Genomic DNA, 14,212 nt, shown 5'->3' with positions numbered 1-14,212 from the left:
CTTGCTGTGTTCTGTCGCGCTTCAGATACAAAATATGTGCAGCACAAACTAACCTAACGTGGCTCACTGCTGCAGAAAGCTTTAACCCTCAGGACCTCCCATCCAGATACATGGAAACAGAGAAATCTTTGTCGGCGACGCCCACTGCACCGAATTTCTATTTCCTGAAACTCGCAAATTCTAGAGCAATCTTCATTAAAAATTGTGAAGTTCTAAATCAAAATGCTGCATCCTATAGTTGCTAGAATTTAACTTTCTCTCTCAAATGCAACAAATTACTTCATGACAGCATTTCTGCGCATTACGTGTATTCGAATATTGAAATCCAAGGTGTCCCCGAGCTAAAACTGCACCCTTTCATATTGGTGCGAATTGTACTTCCTCTCTTTCTCTCTCCCCTAGTCTCCATGTAGAAACCGAAAGGTGTTTTTAGAATACCCATTGTGCTAACAGGGCGTTGACGGTTCGTATTTAGATCCGTATTGGGTCAAACGTTACCAATATGAACACATTCGTCGCACAAATTCCAATAGGTGGTTAACAAACCCACGCCCTAGCGACCGTAGCCTCCGAGTAAGAGAAGGAGACCTCGAAGGCTGCGCTTTTGCAGGCATGCACAAGCCGGAAGTGATTGCAGAGCCCGAAACACGTCTTAGCCGCCACGTTTTACACACCACCTAATGAGCGGTATTGAGCTATTAAGCGGTACTCTATACGCTGATCAAGAATTATGGAAAGTGCTCACACGTGACGGGAGAATGACGGCCACTGTCAATCGGCGGTGCTCTTCGAAGTGCTTGTGTGGCTCTGATAACCAATGATAAGTGTCAGCGAAAGTCATTACATCACCTCGAGACCGCTTGCCGATAAAACGGGGTCACATTCTCGAAGGCACAGTTCTTTCGAAACGGGTCTTCCTGAAACACGTCCGATAAGTCAACACGTACTCGTCAGATATACGCCGACGAGTACGCGAATGCACAACTATACTGCCGTGCATTACAGTGAATGCCAACAGTTCCCTTCCATGGGCGCGGGGTAGAGGCTGCTTGTAAGTATGCGTGAGAGCAAGATAAAAATTATCCGATCTGTCCGTTGCTTGAACAATAGCGGCATGTCTACACAACGCGCAAAAGACGAGGACAGCAGAAATAACACAACACAGGCGCTGACTTCAACGAAGTTTTACTTGCGATACCGCCAGAACTATATACTTTAGACATGAGCAAAAAGTATTAAAACACTTGTATGATGTGACACGTCTCTTGAATCCCTATGTATCACATTCAAATACTTGATTTCGTTTTTGATGGGGGCAAATGTCTTATTACCTTTTGCTTGTGTCTAAAGTATACAGTTCTCGCGGTTTCGCAAACAAAGCTTAGTTGAAGTCAACTCCTGTGTTGTGTTCTATCTTTGCACTGTGCAAATATGTCGATATTGAATCACCAACTACAGCCCAAGCTTCCACTTCATCGAGATTATAGCGGCATGTTCGTAAAAGAAAATATAAAAAAAGGCGGGAATGTTGGCTTCATTCACGCTCGAGCTCCGACCCGACAGAGTAGCTCAGCAGTTCATACACATTGACTTCTTCAGACTCGCATATTACCCGTGTGCCAGAATATGTGTGTCGAAAGTATAGGGAACACGCACCCGGATATTCAGGCGTGTCCGTTTTAGTTTGAAATGGGGATCGGACGACGTCTCGTACGGTCGAAAGTACAATGCAAAATAATTTACACCCTTAAAAGTGAAAAATGGTGTAAATGTGCCTATAACTCACACCCTTCGGGTGTGTTATATACATAACATCCTGAGAGTGTGAGAAAAAATAGTTCACACCCTTAAAAACCAGAAGGGTGTAAAGTGTGTCTGTATCTCACACCGTTCGGGTGTTCGTTATATAAATAACAACCTAAGGGTGTTATAAGAAGCCAACAAACACTGTCACCGAGGACAAGGGGAAATTGTTGGCTTCCTATGATATGACTAATAAAAATCGGGCCCTTCGGTTAACCCCCTTTCTTCTCGTTTATAAGCTAAGGGTGTGAGTTATAGACACATTTACACCTTCTCACTTTTAAGGGTGTAAATTATTTTACAGTGTACATTCATATTAGGACACGAGAACAACGCCGCCCAAGGTGGTGTGATGGTCAACGGGTTTTGACGTTTCGGCTACCTCACGGAAGCCTCGTTCACTTAGTTCAAATTCCGTTGAGGTTGTCTCAATATATATGCTTCAGTTTGTAGCGAGCTACCTCATTCCATGTTAGTATACGAGGCCTCAATTTTCCGAACCACGTCGATGGTAAATTAGGCCCAAGCATAATGTAATTAATATATATATATATATATTCGAGCAAATACAAGCTTCAGACATGATATTATAAGTTCCAGTAATCGACCCGTTCGCATCCTAACGCACTAAAGAGCAGCCGAGAGATATAGCAAGCGATACCAACAAGGGATAGCAGAAATAGAGATAAGATAAAGAGACAGCCTAAGCTACATTATCGCTAGGTTTCCGAGCGTCGACAGAGAGACGGGAGCAAGCACTGCGACTGCTTCAGGACGTTCTTTTATTGCCGGTTGCATACGTGCGTACATACCGGAAGTCCTATTGTCCCACTGTTCCCAATGTCGGTGCCACCTTGACCTTCGAAACGAGCGGTCTCGTATCGAACCCCCGGAGGGCATTCAGCGAGCAACTTACAAGGGTCGCCGCCTGTCGTAACGGAGTACGAGAGAAGGTCAGCCTACCGCGGAAAGCCTGTACATACATAGCAATAAGCAGCACACCAAGGAGCATGTTTTGCTGGGCACACATATTAGGTCTGCGCTTGGAAAGTGTGTGTGTGTGGGGGGGGGGGGGGGGGGGGGGTCGTACGGAGCAAGTATATGCGTGGGCGACGCCGCGGAGCGTGTGCCACTGTTTAACGTCTGGCCATATACGAACGACGTCGCGGTTAATGGTCTCCGATCACGCGACTCTCGGTGTCCCGGTGGAGCCATTGACGGCTCGAGTCGGCAGGGGCAGCCGAGACGATGAGCCACGCTCGTAGAGCGGGAGCCTCGTACAGGAAGAACACTTCCACGTTCGGCAAGCCGACCAGGGTGTTCCTCAAAGTCAGTCCGAGTCTGTGAGTTGCGCTTGACGTTTGTTAAGGGGACATTATTGAAAAAAGATTGAACTGTTGTGGCATCTGGGATTTTAGATCAGTCGAAGTGTAATCTAGAAGGTAATCCGCGTTTTTTTTTTTTTTTTTAATGCACGTTCAGTCACGAACGTCCTTAGGGATGTCTTACAGCTTACGTCTTCGTGACATCCAGCGTAAGTTATGAAAAGAACTCGTATGGCGTACGTCTACACGTGACAACTCAGAAACGTATGATTCAAAGAGTAATATTGTTATGGCATCAAGCGTAGTCAAACAAAGTATGTCGCTGGAGCCACCGTTTCGACACGGGGACTTGTCCTTTTTATGCAAGTCGCCCTCGTAAGACAAGTCCTCTTGTCAAAATGGTGGATCCGGAGAGGTCCTTTGCTCGGTCGCTGCTGATATTCCTGCGATCCTCTGGGCTGTTTGACAAAGTAATTCACGTTTCTCAAAAACGCACGTCCAAACATACACGTCTCCATGTCGTCTCACAGCTTACGACTTTTCGACGACTTTCGTAATCATAACGCTGCTGCAGGGTAGCTAGCGTCTGTTCGTTACAGACAGTGTTTTCGAGCAAACGCGTAACGTCTGAAATGCGGGCTTAGGCAACGCGAGCCCACTTGTGACGAACGTCGTGCAATGCTTGGCAGGTTGACGTATTAACACTGTCATGTAAAGCACTCCTCTGCTAAATAACAGTGAAGCTGGTTAGCAGTGAAGGACATGTACAAGAGTGTTCCCGCTTGTGCACGGTCACATGTGACAAGATATCCCAAGCGAGATTTTAATTTGGACCCCGTTGCGTCCCTGTACACGTGCGGTTCGGCTCGAGTGAGTAGAGTGGTTGTTAAGGGTGAGTGTATTAAGCCTCCACTCTGGAGCAATCCGTCCCACAGACGAGCTACAAAACGTTTCCCTCGGTTTATAGTTATTTCCTTCTCTCCTACCCGCTCCACTTCTCCCTCTTGTTGACCAGGCACTTTGGAAAAAAATCAATCAGCGAAACGCCAACGTGTTTTGAATGAAGCACGTTTGAGACCGGATGTTACAAAACTGTTCCTATAAGTGTACGTGTATGTATCGCTTCCAGACAGTACATGACCTTTGTGTAGGCTATAGCTTCAATACCGCAAACGCGACATCTGCACCAAATTAATTAAAAACCTAATTATTCAGCTAAATGTACATTATTATTTGCCGTGAAATTAGTGCCCACATTGTCAAGTAATTCACAAAATTGTTCCTATCAGTGTATGCGCATGCATCCCTTCCTGGCAGTACACGACATTTGTACAGGCCAACTTCGATAACGCAACTGCGACATTTGCCACAAAAATAATTAACCTCATTATATTCAGCTAAATGTACATACCATTTCTTTATGAATTTGTATTACGCACCTTGTCAGGTAATTCACTAGAACACGTATAATTGTGTTAACTACTACACCTAATTAATATTTATTTAAATAGGTTTTGGGAGATAAAAAAAGAACTAGTGGCATATGTGTTTGTGGTTTTGTCAGTGTTTAATCTGTCGCAAGAATTCGCAGGCCAATGTAATTGCGACCACAGATAATCTCCTACAAAAGAAATACTTCAGGCAACTCTGGCGCTCCGATTGCCGATATATCATGATAATGATGGATTGCATTGATTTGTCTTATGTATAGTGTAGCCCGGCGAGCAGGACGGCGTCACACGGATTTAAAGCCATGTCTTGCTGAAATGTACAACAGCCGCGTCGACCACTTAAAGGAAAATATTAAGTCGAACAAGATCCATATACTATTCGCCTAGAAGCCTATCATCGTTTTCTGTGTGAAACTATATAATGTTGTTGCACAGAAAATCGCCGCCAAAAATTTCGCTGCTGTTTCTCAATTCGAATTCCCCGCGGCAAAACGAACAAGCTGACGCGATGTCCACGTGACCTCCCTCCATGACGCTGTCTGTGAATCTGTCAGTGCCGACGTCACATACGAGAGGTACCAGAGTCCACAACAGGTGGCGCCACTTCGATTTTTCTATTTTTCTCGCCTACAAATGCTCTGTCCTCGCTACGAATGACGAATTCATTATTACAGAAGCCTAATATCTTTCAATCTCTATCAAGATGATATTCACCTCTAGTGCCCCTTTAAGGAAAGCGTGTGCCTTCCGCTTCAGCCTAAGAATGTATAGTTCCGATTTGAGAGCCCAACTTTGACGCAGGTCTCTCGCTGATTTCAGGCGCCTCTAAACGCGCTGTTGCGGTGCAGGTTGACCGACCTGCCGCAAGCGATCAAGGCAGCCGAGTCGGGCAGCAGCGCCGTCCCAGAACGCGATCTGCAGCCGCAGCGAGCAAGATCTGCCACGTCGTCTCCAGAAGGTGACGGCATGCCTCAGGTGCGAGCGCACCCCAAGGAGGGCTCGCTGGTCAATGCACCGCAGCGTCCCATGCACTACCCGGAGTCGTCTGCTACCACCGACCTGTCGGACCTGGTGTGAGTTGGATGTGTCGTCTGTTCTCTGTGCCGGATAATTTAGAATCAGAATTCAGAATCAGAATTGTAACATACAACATGCAGACGATGGGTCCCGTTGTCAACGACTGTAACCAATTTTGAGAGGGTGTCACCGTAACGGGACCTTCGACTTCGAACATTCCTTTATGGCAGACCTTGCTCTCGGCCTATAGCCGGTTCATACTTGAAGGAATAACAGCAGCGCTAATACAACAGACGCAATGCGTTGGAGTTTACTTGTACGACATATAAATGCAGTTGCCGAGAGGCTTGACACAAAGGCAAATGAATACCTGAGAAAGTGTCACGATCACGTGATACAAAACGACACAACAAGCACCGGGTGGCAACAAAAGGGAGGGAACTCACCTAAATTGTAAAACTAGGTGCCAGAGTACTTGCACTTCAAAAAGAAAAAAAGAATAATAATCTTACACTTAATTATCAACATTAACGTTCGTCACGTTCGGCTTGCGACATTTCTTGTGTCAGCTAGTCGTCTTAACCCTGCGGTTATCCCTTTAAGTTTCTTCATGGGGCAATTAAACAGGTACATCAGAGATACATCGAATAACAACGATAAAATCAGTTAGCGGAAAGGACAAGAACAAATGTAAATCGGTCGCTGTCCAGTCGTTCTCTTGTTGACATTCATGATTATATTGCGCTTAGTGTTACACTGACGAACGTAAAGGACAGGACGCGGACATACGTAGCACAAGTACATAGTTGGGCTACGTACGTACGCGTCCTGTCCTTTACGTTCGTCAGTAATGTAATGTAATCATGAATCAGTAATGTCAGTAATCATTCGTCAGTAAAGTAACGAATCATGAAATCATGAACGTCCACCAACTAGCCCCGTTCTTTGCTTTACTCTTGTTAACCATAAGGTCCAAGGTTCGACTCCTGACAGCGGTGGACACATTCTTCGTGGAACTTGTGTCGGTGGAACGAAATCCGCTCGCTTGATAGTTTTCTGCGCAGCTAACCCGTTGCGCGACTCGACGTAGCAGCGTAGAGGATGGCAGAGCGAGCCGGAGCTGGCAAAAGCGAGCGCCAAAAATGTCACGATTTTCTGCTCACACGAGACTACCTTCTGCGTCATGAAATCGCTGCACAGACACCTCCTAGGAAACGAAGCCAGAACTAGTTCAAAGAGAAGCTATTATAGTAAATTATTTAGAGGGCTTGTAAGTATGGCGAAGTCTAGGTCCTTCATTTAACGCAAATTACCAGTAGAGCATATCATGTTAGTATATCTCTAAACCCCGTCAATCGCGAACCCATGACATCTATCCCTCCCCCCCCCCCCCCCACCTCTCAATCTTTTTTTTTTCTTTTTCAGACAGAGTCACTTTAATTGCCCCTGTCACCCGCACGCCCATCTGCGCTTTCGTTAGGAGCAAAAGAGCGTCCGCGTTCCTCGGATACATTACAAATAATCCGCACGTTTGTAAACAAACAGGCATAGCGCAGGTAAAACGAGCAGACAAGTACGTTGACAATGCTCTTTTCACTCGCTGTTCATCCCTTTGAAAAATAACGCTTGACAAGCAGCTAATAAAAACTCGTATACATGTAATTTAATTTTGCCTTCAGAGGCACTTCACGCCCTTAACAGCCAGTCATTTTCTTCTTCTTTTCTTTTTTAATCCGCACGGATTGTGACTGTAGCCCTGTCGCATATCTTCGCGTGACGTCACGTCTTTCGTGGAATGCGCCGCGGTAACACTCCCCCCGCGTTGACCACTTCTTTTGTACGCAGTGACCCCGTCGGTCTCTGTCCGCACCCGCTAACACATCGCCGCTCGCAGGGGTCGTCGTAACACGCGTCCTTCCACCCCCGAGCGGCACGGCGAAACGCTCGTGTCACGTGACGGCATATGCCAGGGAACAAATTCGTTTCACAGTTTTCTCACGTGCGCGCCCCAAAGGTTATACGCTCTCGAAACGTGCGCGGAGAAAACGCGCAAAAATGCGACCGGAAAGGAAAACGAAAAGAAAATCAATGAATGAATGAAAGAGAACGAAAGGAAAGAAAGAGACAGGAAAAGAAAGATATCCTATGCCATTACGTCACACTTTGCGGTATGCGTGCATGAAGACGTGTGCTTGGCTGGCTGGCTTCGTCACGCGTTTCCGTGATTCGTCGAGCGTTCCTTTTTCTGGCAGGAATCGAAACGTAGAGAGGGGGGGAGGGAGGGGGAGAGAGGAAGAGATAAAGAGCGCCGAGATCTCCTTCATGTCGGTGCTGTGCGCGACCACAAAAGGGCAGCGAGCCAAGGTGGTGGCGACGTGCAGTGCATCACACGTACGGCGCGTGTTTTCCGGGTTGGAGTCAGCACTGCGGTTATGGAGTTGCGCTCACAGTTTTTTACCAGGAGAACTGACGGCATGAGGCCGCTCGAGCTACTTTGCATGTATTCGCGGGCTTCTTTCACGCTCGGAAAAACACTCTTGCGTAGCACGTTTTGAGCAACGGAAAGCTGTATCGGGAGTTTTTCATGTGGCCCTACAATTTTCTCGTCGAAACTTTTCCTCTGATTATAATATTCGAGAAGTGGGTTAATTAAGGCTAATGATGTAGTTAGGCGGAATGAAAAAAAAAAGTAGTTCGAGTATCTCCAAGCGACGGTAAACAACATTACGTTTGTTCTGTCGAGCTACGTGGCATTTGCATATTTTTTAAAGTGCGGCTAAAGTTAGTTGAGACACCCTGTATACAGGAGCCATGTGCACGCCGGATTGCGACGTCATAGGCGAAGACTGGACGCCCTTTCTGCTTTATCAGCTATATGAGGGATAAAAAATATTACGGCGAGAAAAGCGAGCCCAAACTTTTTTTTTTCATCACATATTCGTATGTGGTTCCTTAATAATTGTTTAGCCTTTCAATAAAATTCGGTCTAGCTGGCGCTTACCAAGTTTCGAGTATAAAACTGCGCAGTGTTGACAATGCGTTTATTGACAAAGCGGGACACAGAAGCGACGCACCGAGATCGCCCCCCTCGTTTCTATGTCTCGCTCTGTCGACGTTGCATTGCGCAATTTCACTTGAAGCTTCGTTATCTGTATAGCGGTGTGCGAAAAAGAGATATAAAAATAAAACAGGGTGTGATAGATACAACACGAAAGGTACAAAAACTAAATGCGCGCCAAATAATAATAATAATAAAATGTTGAACCTTCTCCTTTCCCCTCCCCTTCTTTCTTCTATATCTATACAATCTCTGTGGTGCGGTTAAGTTCTATTTAATTTAGTTAATCGTTGTTGAAAATAGTTTCAAAAATTTACGGGCTTTCGGTATACCCGCCCGTGACTACAAGACTCAAAACGCGAAGGCCTCATCTTACCTTGTAGGTGTTCGCCTGGATATTCATCTTTTAATAACTAACGATAACATTTACCGTTACTAACTCGTTGTTACTAACAGTTCCGCATGTGAAACTGGCACAGAAATGCATTGGTGCACAGTAATAAATCATTTATTACTTCACTCTTGCTTGCCTCGCACGTCAGCAGAAAGGAGCGATCTACCGTCAGGTACCGTAACCTTCGATGATAAGCACAATGTTGTTGGCTTGCACTGTCTAATAGCGTTCGTTTAGCGTGATTTGTGTGTGTGTGTGTCCACACACACACACGCGCGCGCGCACACACGCACACACACACACACACACACACACACACACATATATATATATATATGTCCATGTCGGTATTATCTCCTTAAGTGATTTACCAATGACCATCGCCGTAGACTCTTGAACAAGGCAGCTGTTGCAAATTCTGTCATATTGATTCCTTGCCAGCTCCCTGCATCCATACGCAAGTGCTGGGCATAGCCCGGAAAATGCGGTATGCGTAATACCTTGCTTGCCGCACGGCGACTGGGCGGCCGACATAAGGAAATGTACAGCGAGCGGTACTTGCAGCTCGCGCATTGCACAACACGCAAAGTGCCCGCGTCAGGCCGGTGGCATCTTCCCCCCCTGTTGCTCGCCTGTCGTGGGCGATAGCCACGTTTTCCGATGGAGGAGCAGCCTCCGGCATGTTTTGTCGGCCTTGCGAAAGCGTAGTTATATATGTTGCACTGGCGGAAGCGAAAGCGTCGGCGGCGCCCTCTGTAGCACTTCGTGCGACAGGGAACTGGCGTGCAATGACGGATCTGTCACCGTCTTCGCTAAGTGTGGTGGGAATAGTGTGATTTATCAATACGCGAAGCCGTTTGCAACTGACGGTGATGACTGCAGCAAGAGGTAATGCGAACGTCGCCGTCAAGGTTTAGGCTATGGAAAGAATGGAGTAACCGGAAAATCAGGAGAGTGAAGTCTTACTTCGCAATATAGCCAATCACAGATGTATCGAAGCGAGATATATAGCCGCTCGCACAATAGCCACCCGCGGCGAAATGATTTGATTCACTCAGTGAATGTTATTCTCGTCGTATCAAATTGCGCGTTTTCAGTTCACGTTGGATAACAGGATCGCGGCCTACTATCGGGGGCGGTGACATGACATGCGAAGCTCATCAGGAAGCCAACGCATATCTACAGTGTATTTCGACAACAGCCATTACAACGACACGAAAAGCGCGGGAGTGTGTTGTAAAACAAACGAGTATTGACGCAGATAAGCCCTAGCAGACGACGAACGCGAGAGCGATCGCCCGGCAGCTGCCAAGCGCTACTTTTGGCACTACTTGTACGCAGGCTAGGGATCATTTCTCAGAACTGAGCCGGTGCTTCATTTAGCCGGTTTTAGGTGCGTTCTGTCCGCCGCCGCTGCCAAGAATGCAAATAATACGGACGGGCCCACCGCGAGGAAGAAGGGGAGGAGCACGATCCGTGACTACATCATCGCGGAACGTCACGCCACGCGCGTGACGTCACGAGGGAAATCCCTTTCGTCTGCCGCACCCCGGCCGTAAAGCCCCTCCATCTACTCCATCCAACCCGGCCGCTACCGTGAGAACCCAGAGAGGTGTTCCTCGCTTCTTCGAATTCCGGAGGACGTTACCTCTGTCCACTGTTCTAGAAAGTTTTGGACGGCGCGCCAACTAGCAAAGCGACCGCTCGGGAACAAGGAGGATCGCGGTCTCTGTTTCTGTGTATCTCCTAATACGCGCGACAATATAGCGTAAAACACTTCACCTCGTCAGCTGTCTCTTGTCCTTCGTTAGTAAGCAGAGCCGAAGTACCGGTGCAGGTATCGGTGGCAGAAGGAAACTGATCCCCTGAAACCGAGCGAAAGGCATCGTGTTACTTGTGAGTGTGGCTGTTCGGCCTACGCGATCGCTAAAACTAACAAACTCGCCCACAATTTTGCAGCCAGAGCCGTCGAGCTTAAGTGAAAAACCAACCACTAGAATTCATTTACGCGGTAGTCAATAGGCTTGGTCATCTTAGCAACACTTTCATCGTAATCATCTTGGGTCCTATGACGCAGCGCTACAGTCGGACAGCGGGAACGTAACATCTTGTTCACGTACAACGTTCGCGACACCAAAACCAGAGCAATTTGCCGCACGGTCGAAAAAAGCGCGCATCGCGCGCCCTATGCGCGCCCTAGCGCTGCGCCTCCTACCAAATCTAATATGAAACGCGATCAAAAATGTGGGGCGTTAGAGAGACGCCGCGCTGAATCGGGTCGCATTATGGACACCTGTTACAGAATTCACTCATTCGCTTTCTCAAAATCATATGCACTCGATATAAATTTAGCTCACGCCGAATGTTGCACGTAGCGGGAACCTTCTCGAAAGCGAAGCTGCATGACGAAGCCGCCAAAAAGAAAGAAAGAAAGCCGCCCCACGCACGCGCCGACGCGGGGCTAGAGCAGGCAGTCGCTCTCCGCCTGTCACGTGACGCGCGCCGATTCCCTCCTCCCGCCAACCAACGGGGCGACACAAAAAGTACAAAAACGGAAGGACGCGCTCCCGCCGCCGCAGACTGCTCTCTCCTTTCGGGTCAGTGTAGCGGTTTTCGCCTGTGTCTCCGTGGATTACCCTTTATTTCTCTTCTCTGCACGTCCGACTCCAAATCACGTGAGTAATCGTCGCGCATTTTCGCTGAAGCTCGTTTCGCGTGCCTCAAGCTTGTGTAGCGGGCGTTTTCGTGCCGGAAAAACGCGCCGTTCTGCCCGATCCCCATTCATCCGGCCGGCGTGGTGTTCGCGGCCAGGCTTGAGGGGAACCCATTGTGCCTTTGTATCCTCGACGTTCGTCTCTCTCGAGCCTCTGGTGACTGGGAACGAATTGCCAGTCTGCTCATTGTGATCGGCAGTGCGGCGCGGTAGTTTTCTATCAGTCCACAAGTATTCCGAATGTGAGAATCCAATACCATACGATAGAATTTCCGCATCGTTTTTCTACCTGTTGTACTACGCCACCCGCATGTTGCTGGGAGCTTGCATGTAGTACGTCACTGTGCGAAGAAAGATGTCATTCCTGCTGCTTTATCGCGTCACGCTATAGCGTTTGTTAACCGGAAAAGAATACACGCTGCAACGGTGTCATATGATTAGTTCATGCCGGCATGCTCGTTGCGGCGATCAATGAATGTGCCGGCATGCGCGGCGTGGCACGTATCTCATTGTTCAAGGTCGTCTTTGCCTGCCTTGTCGCAGGAATTAAATTAGATTCCGCGGTGCCGCTCGCGTTTTGTCACGACCTTCTCATTCTCATTTTTTTTTTTTAATTTCACTCTAGCTTGACAACGCGCGCCCTGCGTTCGCTATCTCGGTCGGCAACTTTCTTCGACGATTGCAGCAGCCCCTTCTTCCACCGTAGCTGTGTCCCCGTATCGTTTATCTCTCATCACTCCCCGTATGTGTGTGAGCTGTGTTTCGGTTACGCTGCTCCCTCCCCCCCCCCCCCTTTTTTTTGTTTCTGTTTGCATCCGCGCCGCACCTGCGTCTGTGCGCCTGTCACACTTCGCGTGTGTGCTTTTGCCAATCAGACCGCACCTGTATCCTGTGTCGCTCTGAACGCCGACCTTTTCGCCCTACCTTTCGTTTCTTCGCACATCCAGAGAAATGAGCCTTCCACAGCTGACCAAGCCGGCCCCTGACTTCTGCGGTACCGCTGTGATCGACGGCGAGTTCAAGGAAATCAAGCTGTCAGACTACAAGGACAAGTACCTGGTCCTCTTCTTCTACCCGCTTGACTTGTAAGTATAATAGGGCATGCAACCGCTTGTTGACGCCTGTATTTCCATGGGCTCTCCCTCGCTGACGTCGCGGCGCTCGCGTTCGGCACAAAATCCTCACCCAAAAATTTGTATATTCTCATCACCCCCCTTTCAGCACCTTCGTCTGCCCCACGGAGATCATCGCCTTCAGCGACCGAGCGGACGAGTTCCGTAAGATCGGCTGCGAAGTAGTTGCCTGCTCCACCGACAGCCACTTCTGCCATCTTGCATGGTAATGTGCCCGACGTTCGCAATCGCTCAATTCGCGCATCGGAACCCTTCCGTTACCGTGATCAGACGTACGGAAAATGTGTACATGCATATTTGTGCTCAAAACTTTCTCCCTGCAGGATCAACACACCCCGCAAGCAAGGTGGTCTTGGCGAGATGAAGATCCCACTTCTGGCTGACAAGACCAGCAAAATTGCAAGAGCCTATGGTGTCCTCAAGGAAGATGATGGTGTTCCCTTCCGGTTAGCTAGTCCCCTTACATTTAAGATGGCACTCACTTATCTGCATGCTCCCGCCTCAAGCACGACCTCTCTTGCATTTCAGTGGCCTTTTCATCATTGACAACAAGGGCCTTCTGCGCCAGATCACGATGAATGACCTCCCTGTCGGCCGCTCTGTTGATGAAACTCTCCGGCTTGTCCAAGCCTTCCAGTACACCGACAAGTATGGAGAAGGTATACAGGCCACATTTGATAGGTTGCAACGTGTGCTTAATAGGATGCCCGCAATTGGTACAAACATACCTGGCATTCACATTGCTCACCTTTCTAGTCGTTTGCTTGTTGGGTCAAGCCATGCATTCTTTTGAAACAGCCCCGACATATACAAAACCCCATTCGAAACATTGGCTCCCATCTAGCCACTTTTTGGCTGCTACTTGATCTGTGAAAAAGCTTTGCTGTAAAACTTCATGGCCCTAAGTGCTCAGTCCTTGTGCATAATGTGCTTGTCTTTAATGTGCAGTTTGCCCCGCCAACTGGAAGCCTGGAGGTGACACCATGAAGCCCGACCCCAAGGGCAGCAAGGCCTACTTTGCAAAAAGTGACCACTGAGTACCCTCTTCCACAGCTTCAAGCCAAAGCCCACTGTTGTTCCACTCCATGTCCATGCGTGACACTGTGCTTCATGTAAAGTATTAAAGTAACATTTTTCATACTTCCCCGTTTCTGTCTGTGGCTTCACTCCTGCTTCTGTCGCTACTTTTCAGGAGTGACTCGTACATGCATATATATTACTATTAAGCATGCATATCGACATGGAAGTATTGCTAATCTTGAACAGAAACCTCCACATGGGTGAAGTCCTTTGGATACCTTGACTTCTAATAACTGGA

General features: G+C 48.0%; 2 protein-coding genes across 3 annotated transcripts in view; one reads left to right on the top strand and one right to left on the bottom strand.

Annotated features, from left to right (window-relative positions):
* LOC126539259 (DNA primase large subunit-like) overlaps positions 1–11,462 on the bottom strand; it is a 67,445-nt gene extending 55,983 nt beyond the window's left edge. Inside the window, exons 1-2 of the mRNA XM_055075300.2 lie at positions 11,406–11,462; positions 10,831–10,913 (exon numbers count right to left, since the gene is read on the bottom strand). The gene's annotated coding sequence lies outside the window, so the exon portion shown is untranslated. The remainder of the gene's footprint in view (positions 1–10,830; positions 10,914–11,405) is intronic.
* Positions 11,463–11,604: 142 nt separating this feature from the next.
* Prx2 (Peroxiredoxin 2) lies at positions 11,605–14,034 on the top strand. Of its 2 annotated transcripts, none has more exons than XM_050186061.3 (6): positions 11,605–11,723; positions 12,709–12,846; positions 12,983–13,099; positions 13,218–13,340; positions 13,423–13,553; positions 13,843–14,034. In XM_050186061.3, the coding sequence occupies exons 2-6, from the start codon at positions 12,713–12,715 to the stop codon at positions 13,929–13,931; spliced, it is 594 nt and encodes a 197-aa protein (XP_050042018.1). In that variant the 5' UTR covers positions 11,605–11,723; positions 12,709–12,712; the 3' UTR covers positions 13,932–14,034. The 2 variants fall into 2 exon arrangements, with proteins under 2 accessions (XP_050042018.1, XP_054931276.1); XM_055075301.2 differs by lacking the exon at positions 11,605–11,723 and adding an exon at positions 11,979–12,003.
* Positions 14,035–14,212: the final 178 nt, after the last annotated feature.

This window comes from Dermacentor andersoni, chromosome 11 (genome assembly GCF_023375885.2).
Source record: "Dermacentor andersoni chromosome 11, qqDerAnde1_hic_scaffold, whole genome shotgun sequence".
Lineage (NCBI taxonomy): Eukaryota > Metazoa > Arthropoda > Arachnida > Ixodida > Ixodidae > Dermacentor > Dermacentor andersoni.
Note: the sequence above shows the minus strand (reverse complement) of the source record. Positions and strands in the feature narration are given on the sequence as shown.